General features: G+C 41.7%; 1 protein-coding gene across 1 annotated transcript; it reads right to left on the bottom strand.

Moving 5' to 3' along the window:
• Nucleotides 1-5,463: 5,463 nt before the first annotated feature.
• On the bottom strand, nucleotides 5,464-12,824 carry LOC134442209 (interferon-induced protein 44-like). The gene is made up of 6 exons (XM_063192466.1): nucleotides 12,790-12,824; nucleotides 12,423-12,618; nucleotides 11,940-12,089; nucleotides 10,937-11,114; nucleotides 8,507-8,607; nucleotides 5,464-5,754 (listed from the first exon to the last, which is right to left on the bottom strand). The coding sequence occupies exons 2-6, from the start codon at nucleotides 12,600-12,602 to the stop codon at nucleotides 5,464-5,466; spliced, it is 900 nt and encodes a 299-aa protein (XP_063048536.1). The 5' UTR covers nucleotides 12,603-12,618; nucleotides 12,790-12,824.
• Nucleotides 12,825-14,949: the final 2,125 nt, after the last annotated feature.

Below are 14,949 nucleotides of genomic sequence, written 5' to 3'. Positions count from 1 at the left end.
TCTGACAGCCTGGCAACAGGGCAAGCCAGGGATCTAGCCAACATTAAAAGATATACCGGTAGTCGCATTTCCCACAGCACTGTTATAATAATTTCCCTAAAGCACCGTTATAAAGTCGATGCTCTATCTGCATCTTAGCGTCCATGTTTGTGTCAGGCTACGACCTACATCTTCAGCTAAAACATGCCTGGGTAACTGCACTCGCTGCTTGTTCTCTAGTTAGCAAGTGCCTGGGAGGGGAAAAAAACTTGCTTGTTACATCCAAATACGAGTTTGCACCGTGGTCTAGAGATATGATTGCACATTATTGCAGTTTAATGCACCATCTAGATGAAAACAGCCAACTTCCGAATGATGATATGGTCAATTTTGAGGGGATTTCGTGACAGAGGGAGCTCGCTTTTACTTGCGAGGTTCGCTGCCAGGGGGATTCCCTGCCCCCTTCCCATCCCTTGCGTCAAGAAGCGACAACTGAATTAATTCCTTTGATGTGATACGATAAAGTGGCAAAAAATGCAATTTGACCTCTGAAAACAAATGTGTGCTACGGTATACTGTCCAACTGGGGTAGAGAATCAAATCATCCAATTCGATGACAAGTTCATTTAGCATGTAGACCGGACCAGATCGGAGTATTCCACGTTCTATTTATAATCGGAGTAATGCTTAATCGAATTATTAATGTGCATGTAACCACACTCATTGTCTTGAGATCAGTTTTTCTAAATTAACTTGTGAACCAGATTGTTTTGGGGGGTCGTAGTGGCATGCCATTCATGATAATGCTGATAGATACACTCTAAGAAAATTTCCCTGCAAAATAACGGCAGTTACTGGCAATTATATTTACCTGTAATTCTACTGTTATTTCACACCAAACATCAAATACAGCTCAGTGCTGTTTAATGTATCACAGTATATAACATTTTTTCAGCAGCAATTGAACTGTTAAATAACAGCACTCTACAGAACGTTTACAGTATTAGTATTGTTAAACTAAACGTGCTCTACAATATTAAGAACACGCCTGGAGGATGTCACGACGTTGACCGAAGTAGCCCTGTAACCTGTCTTAATCCTGTATCCCTGTTTGTGTACCACCTATCATTGCAGAAAATAAATATACAGATTAGACCAACCCAGCCTCCTGCAGTGACAGGTGTGACAGGTCTAGGTCATGGACACACTGCAGGAGGCTGGGTTGGTCTAATCTGTATATTTATTATTTTCTGCAATGACAAGGTGGTACACAAAACGGGATACAGGATTAAGACTTCGTGGCTACTTCGGTCAACGTCGTGACATCCTCCAGGCGTGTTCTCAATAAATAAAATAAATATAAGGAGTGTGTGTGTGTGTGTGTGTGTGTGTGTATGAAAACGCTACAGTAGGCTACTTTATACTGCACATGACATAGGTTCCATTAACATTACGTAGCCAACATAAAACAATAAATACCGGGGCTACTCTTAAATATGTGGGGTTACACAGAGGGATACAATGACATCGGAGACGCATAACAATAGACAGGGATAACATAAAGTGATCGTATAGTGGTTAAATGGTTGGGGATACATAACGTGACAGTAATCTCAATAGAGAATGGGATACAGACATAACAGTGAATAGGATACAGTGACCAGTTTTTAGTTATACAAAAGATACATGAACAAATTAACGATATCGTCAATGAATACAGGATTCAATGGATGCCGCGAGACAGTTCTACAGCTAACGTCTGCTCACGAGAGAGCAGCTCATAACTGACTCGCTAGCATCCTGAATTAGCTTAACTAGCTTGAAGCTGATAAAACCGAAGCTTCATAACAATTACATAAAATAAATAAAAGACACAATAGTACAATCGATACAAACAATGAAATTACCTGCAATGATAGGTGGTACACAAAACAGGATACAGGATTAATACAGGTTTCGTGGCTACTTCGGTCAACGTCTGGAAGGGGAGTCAGATCAAAACAATGTCAAAAACGGTATCAAACTGCTATTCATATCTAATAAAAAGGTGCTGAACATATCTATTTTCTATCAGACCTGTATTACACGAAAATACAGGATTAATACTTATATCTGAGACTTAATATCTTTAACAGTCTCAGACTGCTCATGAAAGCAACCTACCGTGACATCCTCCAGGCGTGTTCTGAAGTAACCACGCAACGTACCACCATATCAACCCACGAGAGCTACCAATAGAGGGCGCTCTCGTACCATTTATGATAATTTTACAACGAACGCAGATGTACTCTGTTACACAGTAGTATAAGTAAAATAACAGTACATTTCAGTTAAAAAGTGGAATTGTACTGTGAGATGACAGGCAAATACTGGGTCATAGTTCATGAATATGGCCATGGCAACTTTGCACCCCACCCATCACTCTCCATAACTGTGGTACCCTGGCCATGTTACCACCCCACCCTCCCATCGTTCACCATGACTGGAGTGCCTTGAGCATGATACTATGGCGCTATGCTTTATTGAGATAATGGTCTGCGTTGGTCCTTTGAAAGTGTGGGCATGAATACAATTTCAGAGTACGCAGTGCTATGTTACAATGACAATGGTGTGTGTGTGCGAGGTGGGCTTTTTAACGTATCTCTTGATGAGCCAATGATGAATATAGCATTGGTCAGTCTTTAAAAAACTTAATTTGCACCAAGTAGCACAGCAAACAAGCAGCACTACAAGCTTGCCCTCAAAGCAATGCCTAATTTGCAGCAGGCACATTATATGCAACAATGCCACAAATAATGCCACATACAGCAAGCTTTCACAAAGAGGAAAGTATGCAAGCATGTAAGCAAGCTTGTAGGCAAGCAAGTGCTATGCTGTGCCATGCAGGCCAGCCAGCAGGCAGACAAGCAACTGAAGTGTTGCTAGTCCAGATTTATATACAGGTGCAAGAGTACCATGTGACCAGAGTCATCAGGCCCTTGGCAGGTGAAGGCCGTAATTGAATAATGGCATAACAGCCCTACTCAGGTGAGGCCAGGCACTGATTAGCAGATTGGTTTAGATGGGGCTGCTTGTTGCAAGAGTATTCAAGTTCTTAAAATGTTTCAGCCATTTACACTTTCATCACTATCAAAATCATAGTGATGAAAATCATCATACTGTGCTGCATCAAACACGTTTGAAGTATTGTAGTTTCCTTAGAAATTGTTTAATGCTTGTTAGTATCAGATAATCTTTAACCAGTGAGAATGACTTAAAGTGGTGGTTCGCTATTTTAAGCCCTGTATGTGACGTCTGGGGTGAAGTAGAGATGTTCTCATCACAATTTTGACATTTGGTGATTTGATGTCAAAATTGTGATGAGAACATCTCTACTTCACCCCAGAAGTCACACAAACAGGNCCATAGAGGTAGAAAATAACACTAGAGAGGACACAGCAATTTGCGACAGCACTGGGAAATGGCAGCTGGAGCTTCCCAACTTCCGTAGGTAGTGTAGGTACTTTCAGGCAATGCAAGTCAATGGAGAACACGGCCACCCCTGTCAAGAAATTAACTAAAACTGTGTAAATATGAAGTAACACTTTAATCAAAGACCAGATTTGAAATGTCAGGCTAAATATCTACTTAAATCATATGAGTCGATAAAATACATTTAAAAATCAAATCAAACCACCACTTTAAGTTCTTCAGGTGGTAGGCTATTGCAGCTTGATGGCGATCACGGACAAGTGGAGGATGAATGGGTTTCAATGGTGCTGCCTACAATATCTTGGTTGCTTCCACAACGGCCAATGCTGCTATTGTGCAGTACTTACTGTTTATGCTCAATACTTGACTCAAAGTAATATTTTCACAGTAGTTGTCTGTTTTTTTCAAAAAACAGTAGAATGCTGTTGCATAATTGCCCTAAATTAACAGCTATTTTATACAGTGTAACCCTAATTTATGCTAATCTGTTTTTCTTCAATATCTCGTGAACCGAAGGTCTTAGAGATTCCATTTTTGTTTTGGGTCATAAGGTCATGCCAATGCGAATTGTTAATGTTAACGTAAATGCTAGTGCTAATGCTAGTGCTAGTATCTCTTGAACCGAACATTGTAGAGACTCCATTTTTGTTTTGTTTGGTTTTAATCTACGTATAGATATTGCACATATAACTGCTCAGCTCTGCCCTAAAAAGCAAGCCGGCTTCCAGCATTTTCTGCGAGAATGCAATCTAGTTATGTATTGCTTATCTTGTGCGGGTCAGTAAAAATAAAACTGCTTCTCCTCCTAGGCCTTTCGAGATAGAGACACCGTTCAAACACTAAAATGACCATCTTGGCTTGGAGGCTATGGTCATTCAAGTAACAGGCATAAAGCAGTAGCAACGTGTGTGTGTGTGTGTGTGTGTGTGTGTGTGTGTGTGTGTGTGTGTGTTTGTTTTGAGTGTTTGTGTGTGTGTGTGTTTTTGTGCTTTTGAGTTAGTTCAGTTCACACACACACACACACACACACACACACACACACACACACACACACACACACACACACACACACACAAGAGCTGGGTAGAGGAGGAGTGTAGAGTAGAGTAGAGTAGAGTAGAGTAGAGTAGAGTAACTTTATTGATCCCTAGGAGGAAATACAGGTATCCAGTAGCTTACATAAATACACAAAAGCCCACATGGACATTTCAAGACACAAATAACACAGGAATAGTCATCAGGGCGGGGAAAATAAAATAAAATAGTAGAGATAATAAATGTAAAAAAGGTAATTGTGCAAAAAGACATTCTGTGAGTTGGGATAGACCAATGCAGAAAAACATACTCTGTCAGTTAAGGTAGACAATCTTAACATGACCTGGAACAAGTGTTGATGGATACATCTATGATATAGTATAGTATGTAGAAGTAGGCAGTGTAGTGTACAGTGTATGTGTTTGTTTTGAGTGTTTGTGTGTGTGTGTGTTTTTGTGCTTTTGAGTTAGTTCAGTTCACATACTTTTCTCCGAAAGTGTTGTTGCCTATCCATCTGTTTGGAATAACAGCTAATAACCTGACTTTCATTTAATCACTTGGCTTCAGAAGTCACTCATATGAAAGCTACAACCCTCCCGAATGAAAATATAAGTATACAAAAATGAATGTCATGCACCAAAGAAAGATTGACCCTTTAATGAACACAGACAGGGCAGATTTTCACAAGACAAAAGTTTTGTCGCCTATCGAACATAATGTGAAAATGAGCAGATAAATCACTTCAAAACACTTCAAATACGTAGATCGAGTGTCATACTTATCACTGAATCACTCTCACCTCTTAAAAAAAATCTACTTTGGCCTTAGGTGTATGTTTAGGGTCATTGTAATCATGGAAAGCAACACAATGAAAAACAATGAAGATCAATGAGAGATGGTGACATATCCGTTATTCATAGAGCAATACATGTTTAACTTCATGATTTAATGACAGCAGTTTTCAGCATACAAGACACTCTAGGAACACAACAATTCATACATACATAAGCCAATCAAGAGCAAGAAAGGAAGTACTCCAAGAAAAGAAATTAAAACAACCCCCATACATACAACAAAAGCTGCTATTTTAAGGGGGGACACGCGGGTTATTTTGTCCTCCACATAGTCGTTGGCGAGGTGAGTGATCTTCTCCAGGGCTTCCAGGATCACACAGTCGGTCTTGTTGTCCACTTTAGTCTCCTGGTGGTAGTTCTTGACTGGGAAGATGCAATTCAGGGGCACGCCAAGCTTCACACTGCATTGCTGCATCTGACAGGTAGACAGACAGTCAGACATTTTAGGAAAGAGAGTCACCGCAGCAGCTTGGATGTGGAAGACTATATTCTGCTTTTATTTGGAGCAGTGCCGAACTAACGTTTCGACATTACCACATCTTCATCAGAGTCGTGACACACTAGATAGTGAAGAGCAAGAGCAAGACAGACGCTTTGTAACAGACATATAGTATTTGTCCGATAAATCCCACTCAGACCGGACTGATCTTCATGAAAGGCTTACTGAGACTCTGTTTACACAGTATGTGGATATTGTTGTAAACACATTAGTCTAGTCAGCAAAGGGGGGTCACGTGTAGCCTGATTATCATGACTTTCAAATCTCTACGAGACTTGGTCTGACTAAGAGCATAACAACTAACGTTCTCAAACGGCATGGTTGACCCACCTCCCTTGGTTTGTTACTGGTCGAGGGCAGAAAAGGCTGAGCCAAAGTTTAAACCAAACTTCTCAGTCCCAATAGAACGTCTCCGCTTAAACCACGTCACTGCTTTGAACACGCCTCTACCGTTGGGAGATGCTAGGTTGATTGGTTCCCGACAAAGTGGGTGGAGTTCCCGCTCCAGGAACCCGATTGTACCTGAACAAGCAATTTTCCTGAGCGTGTGTAGCTGAGCTGCAGTTGTTGCGTCACTACGAATGCGGAGCCTAGGTCACGTGCACCTAGGGTGGCCATAGGTCTGTTTTTACGACCTGTTCACGACGTCTGTGTGTCCCTCTCCTTGTCTTTCCTCTCCTTCTAGTCCAGGGGTGGGCAACTTTCATGATGAGGAGGGCCACATTTTTTTCATTGTGAACAGTGGAGGGCCAGATGACTGCGGATCTGACTGCAGCTTGCAGATTCGAGGTGCAGTTGGTTGCTCAGTGGCCGCCGAAAAAGTTTGGAAGCAATAGGAGTGTTCTCTGTCAGCCAACAGTGTAATTTTAACAGATTGACTCAGTAGTGGTTTAAAAAAAGTTTGTTCATTATAATTTATAAGTATGGTTTATCTATGGGCCGCACTTAGTAAGGAGGCGGGCCGCATGTGGCCCCCGGGCCTCCAGTTGCCCATCCCTGTTCTAGTCTTTTGCTTATGGCCTCGAGATGCGAGGCAACGTCATTGACGCAAACTAGAACTTGCCAGTCGGTTGCGTTTCCGATACGGCCGCCATGTTACTCCAGATTTAACTCGTGCTGACTGTATGAAAGTTAAATAAGGTATCTATATTATTGTCTACTGTCTGTTTCCTATTTTTTCTGCACTGGTGGCAACGCATAGTGCAACTAAGTTTGTCCGCTAAATGCCTTTACAACGAGGGCTCTCAACTTTACAAACAGGGCAAAGAAAGCGTTCTGCACGGGCGCTCTGTCTGTATTTTGAGCTTGTGTTGTTGCTATGGTTATCCAGCATCTGCATGAAAAAAGGTTGACAGAAGCGGTTTGCCTCTCATTTTAAAACACCGCTGATAAACACACTCCTGACCAATGAACAAAATTCAAGAGACACCGCACACTGCTTACTTTTCTTTACTTTATTTCTCGGAGCGAACAACGCGTTTCGCCCAATGCGTCATCAGGTTCTCCTGACCAACTTTGAATAAAGTAAATCAAATTAATTGTTGGCTATTATAGGCCATGCATGACTACCCAAAATAAAAAAAAATATTTATGAAATAATACAGACAACAACGGAAGGATTTGTCTATCGTAACCTGCCATCTCTGATACCACATTAAGTGAGTGGTAGCCTACTGATGACTCCTTTATGAATGAGGTAATGAAATGCGAAAATCCTTCCCAAAAAAATCTTGTTTTACAAGTAAAACTGTTGTTGGCAGCTGAGTTAGTCTGAGGTAAGATGGCAGCGCTGTTCCCTGATTTCTGCCTACAGTTTAGAATGCCGACTTCACTGTCTTCTCCATGGAGGCGGGGAGGCGGCCAGTTGAAGCAATGGGTATGGCGCGAGGACGCTAGGTTAGAAAGTTAGGGGGCGGGGTTGTCCCGCTGAAGTCCGGACAACTGGTCACCCTACGTGCACCCCTCATACTTGTTGTGGAAACCTATGTTTTTAGACTTCCTCATATGTCTAGTTGACAATAAGAGATCTTATCATTGCAGCACATTGTCCCATGACTGTTTTCCAGAGGTAATCTTGGAAAATGTGATTTGTTCAATTCTGATATTTGACTATTCACATAACTTTTGAACCAGACATGGTACACAGACAAATGAGACCACTTTGCCATATAAAGGATATTTAAATATGGATAGTAGTCGCCTGAACTATGGAAATCATAAATACATGCAATTAGTCATGTTTTCATTATTTTTGAAAACCTACACACCACATATGTGGAATACTTGATACATTTTCGTCATTTTTGTCCTAACAAATTGTATACTGTATATGGTTCTATGAACCCATGGACCCTTCCGATCAATTCCCCATGTTGAAAGTATTGGAATTCATGGAATCATTTGTCTTAGTACCATGTCTGGTTCAAAAGAAATGTGAATGCCTCTCTCTCTCTCTCTCTCTCTCTCTCTCTCTCTCTCTCTCTCTCTCTCTCTCTCTCTCTCTCTCTCTCTCTCTCTCTCTCTCTCTCTCTCTCTCTCCACATGCAGTCTACAAATGGGTAACAAATTACATGTAATTAAAAAAAAACATCTGCATATGTAGGCTAATTGAGGCCTGAATCAAGCAAAGCCTGTCTACTAGAAGTCCAAAACAAACAGCTAGACTCACAGCCTGATGGATCTTCTTGCTTTTGTAGATGTTCTTCAGATCTTCCTTCACCAAAGGGCAACATTCATCCACATGTGTCATGATCACGACCTGGGGAATACCTGACAGACAAACAGGTAAATCCCACACGCACAAACGCATGCATGCACGCACGCACGCACGCACACAAACACACACACGCACACACTAGGGTGCATCAGTTGCCCCCTATGAAAAGATATCGCCTTGGCCCTATAGTAAAAATGTTCTACACCCAGTAAAAACACACTGTGGAAAAATATTTTGAAATTTGGATGAAGTCTACCGGGGCCACCAGCCCCATGAAAATAGAAAATAATGGTGATAGTCAGAATCTTGGAATAGAAATGGACATTTTGCTGCATAAAGCTACCCAATAAAAACATATTGTCTTGGCTGTGTGATAAAAATGGTCTATGCACAGTAAAATCACTCTGTGTAAAATATGTTGAAATTTAGATGAATTCTACCGGGTCCACCAGGCCCATGAAAATACAAAATAATGGTGATGGTGATGGGCAACCTGGATTCCAAAGCTGAAGTCCAGTGCCACATATTCCAAATGACATACCTAGTGTTACCTTTCCAGTTAGGGCATTTGGACAGGTAAAACCAGGTAATTTGAAATCTGTGGCACTGGATTGTAGCTTTTGAATATAGGTCTGCCATTGTCTTAAAACAGAGGTGGACAAACCGCGTGACACATTTGCCACAGCCAATATAATGAACCAGCTGAGCCTAATTACCACTTAAGCCAGGTTGATGAGGTAATTAGTGAAATCACCTGTATTGGGAGCACAAACAGAAGGAATATCTAAGCAGGTTGTGTATTCAGTCGATCCACTTACACAGACTTCAGTCTCAGGACAGACTGATGGTCAAACTGCTATATTTAGGCAAATTTGCTCTTTTGCAACACAATATCAATTCCTTGCTGCCTTGGACCACTGCTAGTATCAAGCAAGAGATTGCAAAGCTGCATGACTGTTATATTTGTGTGTTTCACCTGTGGGCCTCATGGAGGAACATCTGTACTAAAGCTGTGAATGTGCCTTGGAATGCCTAGGCTACAAGGCAGTCAATACAACTGTATTGAAGAGTGCCATTACTTCTTTATCCCATCGCCTGTGGTAGTATTTCACTTTACTCCATCAGATGAGTACCATAAATTACCTGAGAGGCCCTTGGCAATGGACTCTGGACCTGGTGATACCCATGACATACCTAGAAGGCACTTAAGTACAGGTTTTGGGAAGCCACTCTTTCCAACATCACATACAGTTGCATTGTATGTACTCTATTGAACTACTGCAGGGATTTCTTGAAAAAACATAAGTCATTCCAAGGAGCATTCACAGCTTTAGTACAGATGTTCCACCAGGTATTAACAGCTACCTGTACAATCCTGTAGGCCCACAGGTGAAGCACACAAAAGTCATACAACTTCGCAATCTCTTGCTTGATACTGGCAGTGGGTCAGCTGGTTCATTATATTGGCTATACTGTATTTGGAATATGTGGCACTGGACTTTGGAATCCAGGTTGCCCATCACTATCACCATTGTTTTGTATTTTCATGGGCCTGGTGGACCCAGTAGAATTAATCTAAATTTCAACATATTTTCCACAGAGTGATTTTACTGTGCATAGAACATGTTTTTATCACACAGCTGAGGCAATATGTTTTTATTGGGTAGCTTTATGCAGCAAAATCTCCATTTCTATTCAGGGCTGGACTGAGCAATAAATAGGGCCCGGGCACTTTTGGAATTAAGGGGGCCCCCTCATTATTATTAGTGCTGGAGAACTGACTCACTGGTGGGCCCTGCACCCTCATGGGCCCCTATTTTCAGTAATGTAAAAAAAAATAAAAAATGGGGGCCCATGAGGGTTTAGAGCTCACCGGGAAATGCCCGCCATGCCAGATGGCCAGTCCAGTCCTGTTTCTATCCAAGATTTTGACTATCACCATTATTTTTCTATTTTCATGGGGCTGGTGGCCCCGGTAGACTTCATCCAAATTTCAACATATTTTACACAGAGTGATGTTACTGTGCATAGAACATTTTTATCACACAGCCGAGACAATATGTTTTTATTGGGTAGCTTTATGCAGCAAAATGTCCATTTCTATTCCAAGATTTTGACTATCACCATTATTTTCTTTTTTCATGGGGCTGGTGGCCCCGGTAGACTTCATCCAAATTTCAAAATATTTTACACAGTGTGTTTTTACTGGGTGTAGAACATTTTTACTATAGGGCCAAGGCGATATCTTTTCATAGGGGGCAACTGATGCACCCTAACGCACACACACACACACAAACACACAAACACACAGATGCCCTTTTCAAGGATTAGTAAAAATCAGGGGAGAATTATGTATGTGAGAAAGAAAGAAAGAGAGCTCACCTAGGTCACTTGCAGCATGTCTGACGTTCCTCATTTTAGTCAGGTTGCCCCCATCTGTGTCCAGGAGGGAGATTTTGTCCGCACGGAGGACACTCACCAGGCAGTGCACCTTATCGCTGAGACTGGGGCTTTTGTTGTAGTAGTGCTTGTCCCACGTACGCAAAGGACCCTTGTTGAACTATGATCGAAAAAAAAAGAATGATTACATTACTTAGCTGAGGCTTTTGTTTTATCCATAGATAAGCACAGGGTATTGGTTACAGTGCAACACTGCAACCCTCTGACCTAAATCCCATCTCCTTAACCATTAGGCCATGGCTCATCATTGATAATAATATTGATAATCATAATAATAATAATAATAATAATAATAATAGGCTAAAAATAATAATGATAGCAATAATGATAGAGTAATACATGTTTAAACCAATACAGTGTAGTGCTTTGTCAACTGACATAATTCACTTAATCATTTGTGTATTCGGTTATATGTTATGCTGTTCGTCATCTCCACTGTTCTGTTCACTTTATAGTCGCGGTCCCTTTAAGAGTTCCGATGACGTTTAATGTTGCCGGCTTTTCTGTCATGCGCGGTGCCATGTTTTTGGTCAGTTACAATAACTTAATAAACGCGACTCACAGAGTCTTAATGTGAGAAGTTGTACGGCTCGTTTCTTCGCCTTAAGGCAACTTCCACAACAGTACCATAACTGCTATCTTTGAACTAGAAGTACAGCATGGTGTCTCTTGAAGTGACATATGTGACTGTAAAATCTATATAATTTCCCTTTGTGTTGAGACACAGAAAAATACCCTCTTTCAAAGGGAAATAAATTAATTTTACACCTTCCCCTGATTTTAAGAATTGAGTTTTACCTTTCTATTTTTCTTCCAGCCTTTCTCTCAGTCTGCTGATATGTGGCCTACTTACAGCTCCAAGCTAGTAGTTGCCATTGTACACAATTTTGCATGTAAACAAAGTATGTTCCCATGGTTGCGTCACCTTATAGCCATCCTTGACATGACCTTGTATGGCAGTGATGATGTCATCAGACAGAGCACCGCCCTCTTCCTCATCCTCCAGCCCCATACTGTCATTGAAGACGAATGGCAGCTCTCTTCCCTGGACATCCTTGACTTGGTATGTTTGGTACTGAAAGGCAAATACGTTAGCTACGTTAGATTTCACACGTGTGCACACACACCTGCACACACACGCACACGTACGCAAATAGAGTACATTACACACATTCACACGATGAACAGTGCTGGCCTAATGGCTAGGGAGGTGGTCATAACATCAGAGGGTTGCAGGTTCAAATCCCACCCTTACCTCTCCCTACACCTCCATCCATGACTGAAGTGTTCTTGAGCAAGGCACCTAACCCCACACTCTTCCAGGGACTGTATCAAAAACCCTGCATCTGTACAACCGTAAGTTGCTCTGCATAGAAGCATCAGCAAAGTGTAACGTAATGACACCTACGACTTTAGTGTGGCTTGTGCCAGTGGCCGCTGCCGTTAGGGCCTTCTCTGTGACGCGACGTTGGAACACGCTGTTGAAGGAGTTGATGATGCTGGATTTGCCGTATCCCACAGGGCCGTGCAACAGGAAGCGAAGGTGGCCGATATCAGGGTTACTCAGGGTAAAGTTCTCCATTTTCATTCTTGTTTCGTCTGGCCTTCAGTGCAAGCACGCACACACACACACACAAACACACTTGAATTCTTTTATTTGAACCCACTATCAGAATAACATATTACTATATTAGACGTTACACAGGGGAATTCAGGGGTACAGAAAGCCTGCATATCGCAGCTGATATGGAGCTGATATAGATATATTGACTTACTTCCAGTCCAGGCTTCGCCATTCAGAATCATACTCTGCAACACACACACACACACACACACACACACACACACACACACACACACACACACACACACACCCACACACACACACACACACACACACACACACACACACACCACACACACAGAGAGAGAGGAGAGAGCCGCGGAGAGAGAGAGTGACTTTAGTGTTCCCAAAATATGCATAAGCTTACTTGCTTGCTTACTTACAGTTCAAAAACACAAACCATAGAAACATGTACGTATAGTTACAAAATCTTGAATTGTGCTAATATATACAACAATTAAATGTGTACACTTGAATTAAATATGACTCGTGTAAACATTCAAATAAACTATTTGAAACTCTCATTTTTTATATAATTTTTGGGGGCTTTTTTGCTTTTATCACAAAGGACTGTTCGAGAGGAGACCGAAAAGTAATGGGGAGCCCAACCGTGGCTGCTGCTTTGGGGACTCAGGTTCGATTCCGGATTGAGATAATTTCCCGATCATCCCCTGTCTCTCTCTCCCATTCATTTTTTTGTCCCACTCTTAACTGTCCTGTCAAAATAAAGGCAAAAAGCCCTAAATATATATATATTACAAAAAGAAAAGTCATGGGGAAAGGAGAGACAGGGGAGGTTTGGGAAAACTAACCTTGGGCCAAAATCGAACTGAATCGAAGTCTCTGGCGCTAACAGTCACCCATTTAAGCCACAGCCTGAGCCATGCTTAAATTTCTTTAATCCGGTTTTGTATTTTCTTAGTTTCAAAAGACCATACCTGCGGTATAGCAGGAAAAGTGCCTATAGATACATAGCTTTGTGTAACATTTACTTTATGCATTCAGAAAGCAATGAATACATACAGAAAATGCAATAATTCATACCTAATCTAATGGTACTATAATGTAATAATAATCTGTGTCATCAGTAGTGTCAACACATACCCCCTCACCTGTTTTCCCCCAAACTACCATCAGGGAAACGCTAACCACAGCACCGATGCATACAGCATCTACACTAACTCACAGTATGACCACTGATTGTACTTCTTTGTGTGGTGTATGTGTCGTGTGCATGTGCGTGTGTGTGGTGTTGTGTACGGTCAATGTCTTGTATGTTAGTTTTTACTGCACATTGCGCGTGTGACTTGACTATGCTGCCCTACAAAGGTAAAGTGTCAGGTAGATATACATATTTTGTCCAAATTGAGTTTAGGTATATTTTAAAATGGCCTTCAATTACACCTCCTTTATATGGTGTCCCATTTCAGAGCTAATGCTATGTCAAATTTGCAGTAGCTACACTTCTACACTAAAAATAACATTTTTTTCCGTGTCACAGTTGCCATACTTACTGCACTTTGTAGGGCAGTATAATGATATAAATCTATTATTAAAAAATTACCAATCAATTTAACTTTTGCAGACCCGGATGCGTGTGGCCCCCAATCATTATTCAGTTCCAAGGTGTATTCACCCTCATCCTCCTCCCTGGCTTGTGTGATGGCCAGGTACTTGTTGTATGGTCGTCCATAACTGGATAGTGACACGTTCGTGCTTTACCTGACAGTAGAGATGGGATTCATTTATGGGAACATATGCATGAACGGCCATCCGGGTACTTTGCTCATCAAATTGTGCCGATTACGCTAGGCCTTGTAAACCAGCACTCACCCGCTGGACGCCCAAAATGCTTTGGCTTGCGAGTGGGTTTGGCCTCGCATTGTTGTTTTGGTCTGCCACGGCTTGCCAAGAATCTGGCGAGACCAATCACATAACGCAGAGATTTTGTTTTTGGAATCAAAGCGGGCGGGGCTTTATTTGAGGAGTGACGATGTTGAAGCTCACAAACGTTGGGAAAGTAAATACAATGAGGAAGATAGAGCCTGATTGGTCAGAGCGCCGGCCTATATGGCACAGGCACGAATTTGAAAAGACAACTGGTTGGTTCTTCAAAATCAACAATCTTCGGATGTAGGGCTACCAATTCAATCGGGGCCAGACTAAATTACATACATCCCAATCTCACCATTTAGGCTGGTTTCATCAGGCTTAGCGTTACGGCCCCTTTTTGGAGAGAAAACCAAACCAGAATGTCTCCTTTAACATTGCTTATATTGGCTAGCCTAAATGAACACCCAACATTTCAGCC

The sequence above is a fragment of the Engraulis encrasicolus genome, unplaced genomic scaffold, assembly GCF_034702125.1.
Source record: "Engraulis encrasicolus isolate BLACKSEA-1 unplaced genomic scaffold, IST_EnEncr_1.0 scaffold_125_np1212, whole genome shotgun sequence".
In the NCBI taxonomy this organism is placed as follows: domain Eukaryota; kingdom Metazoa; phylum Chordata; class Actinopteri; order Clupeiformes; family Engraulidae; genus Engraulis; species Engraulis encrasicolus.
Note: the sequence above shows the minus strand (reverse complement) of the source record. Positions and strands in the feature narration are given on the sequence as shown.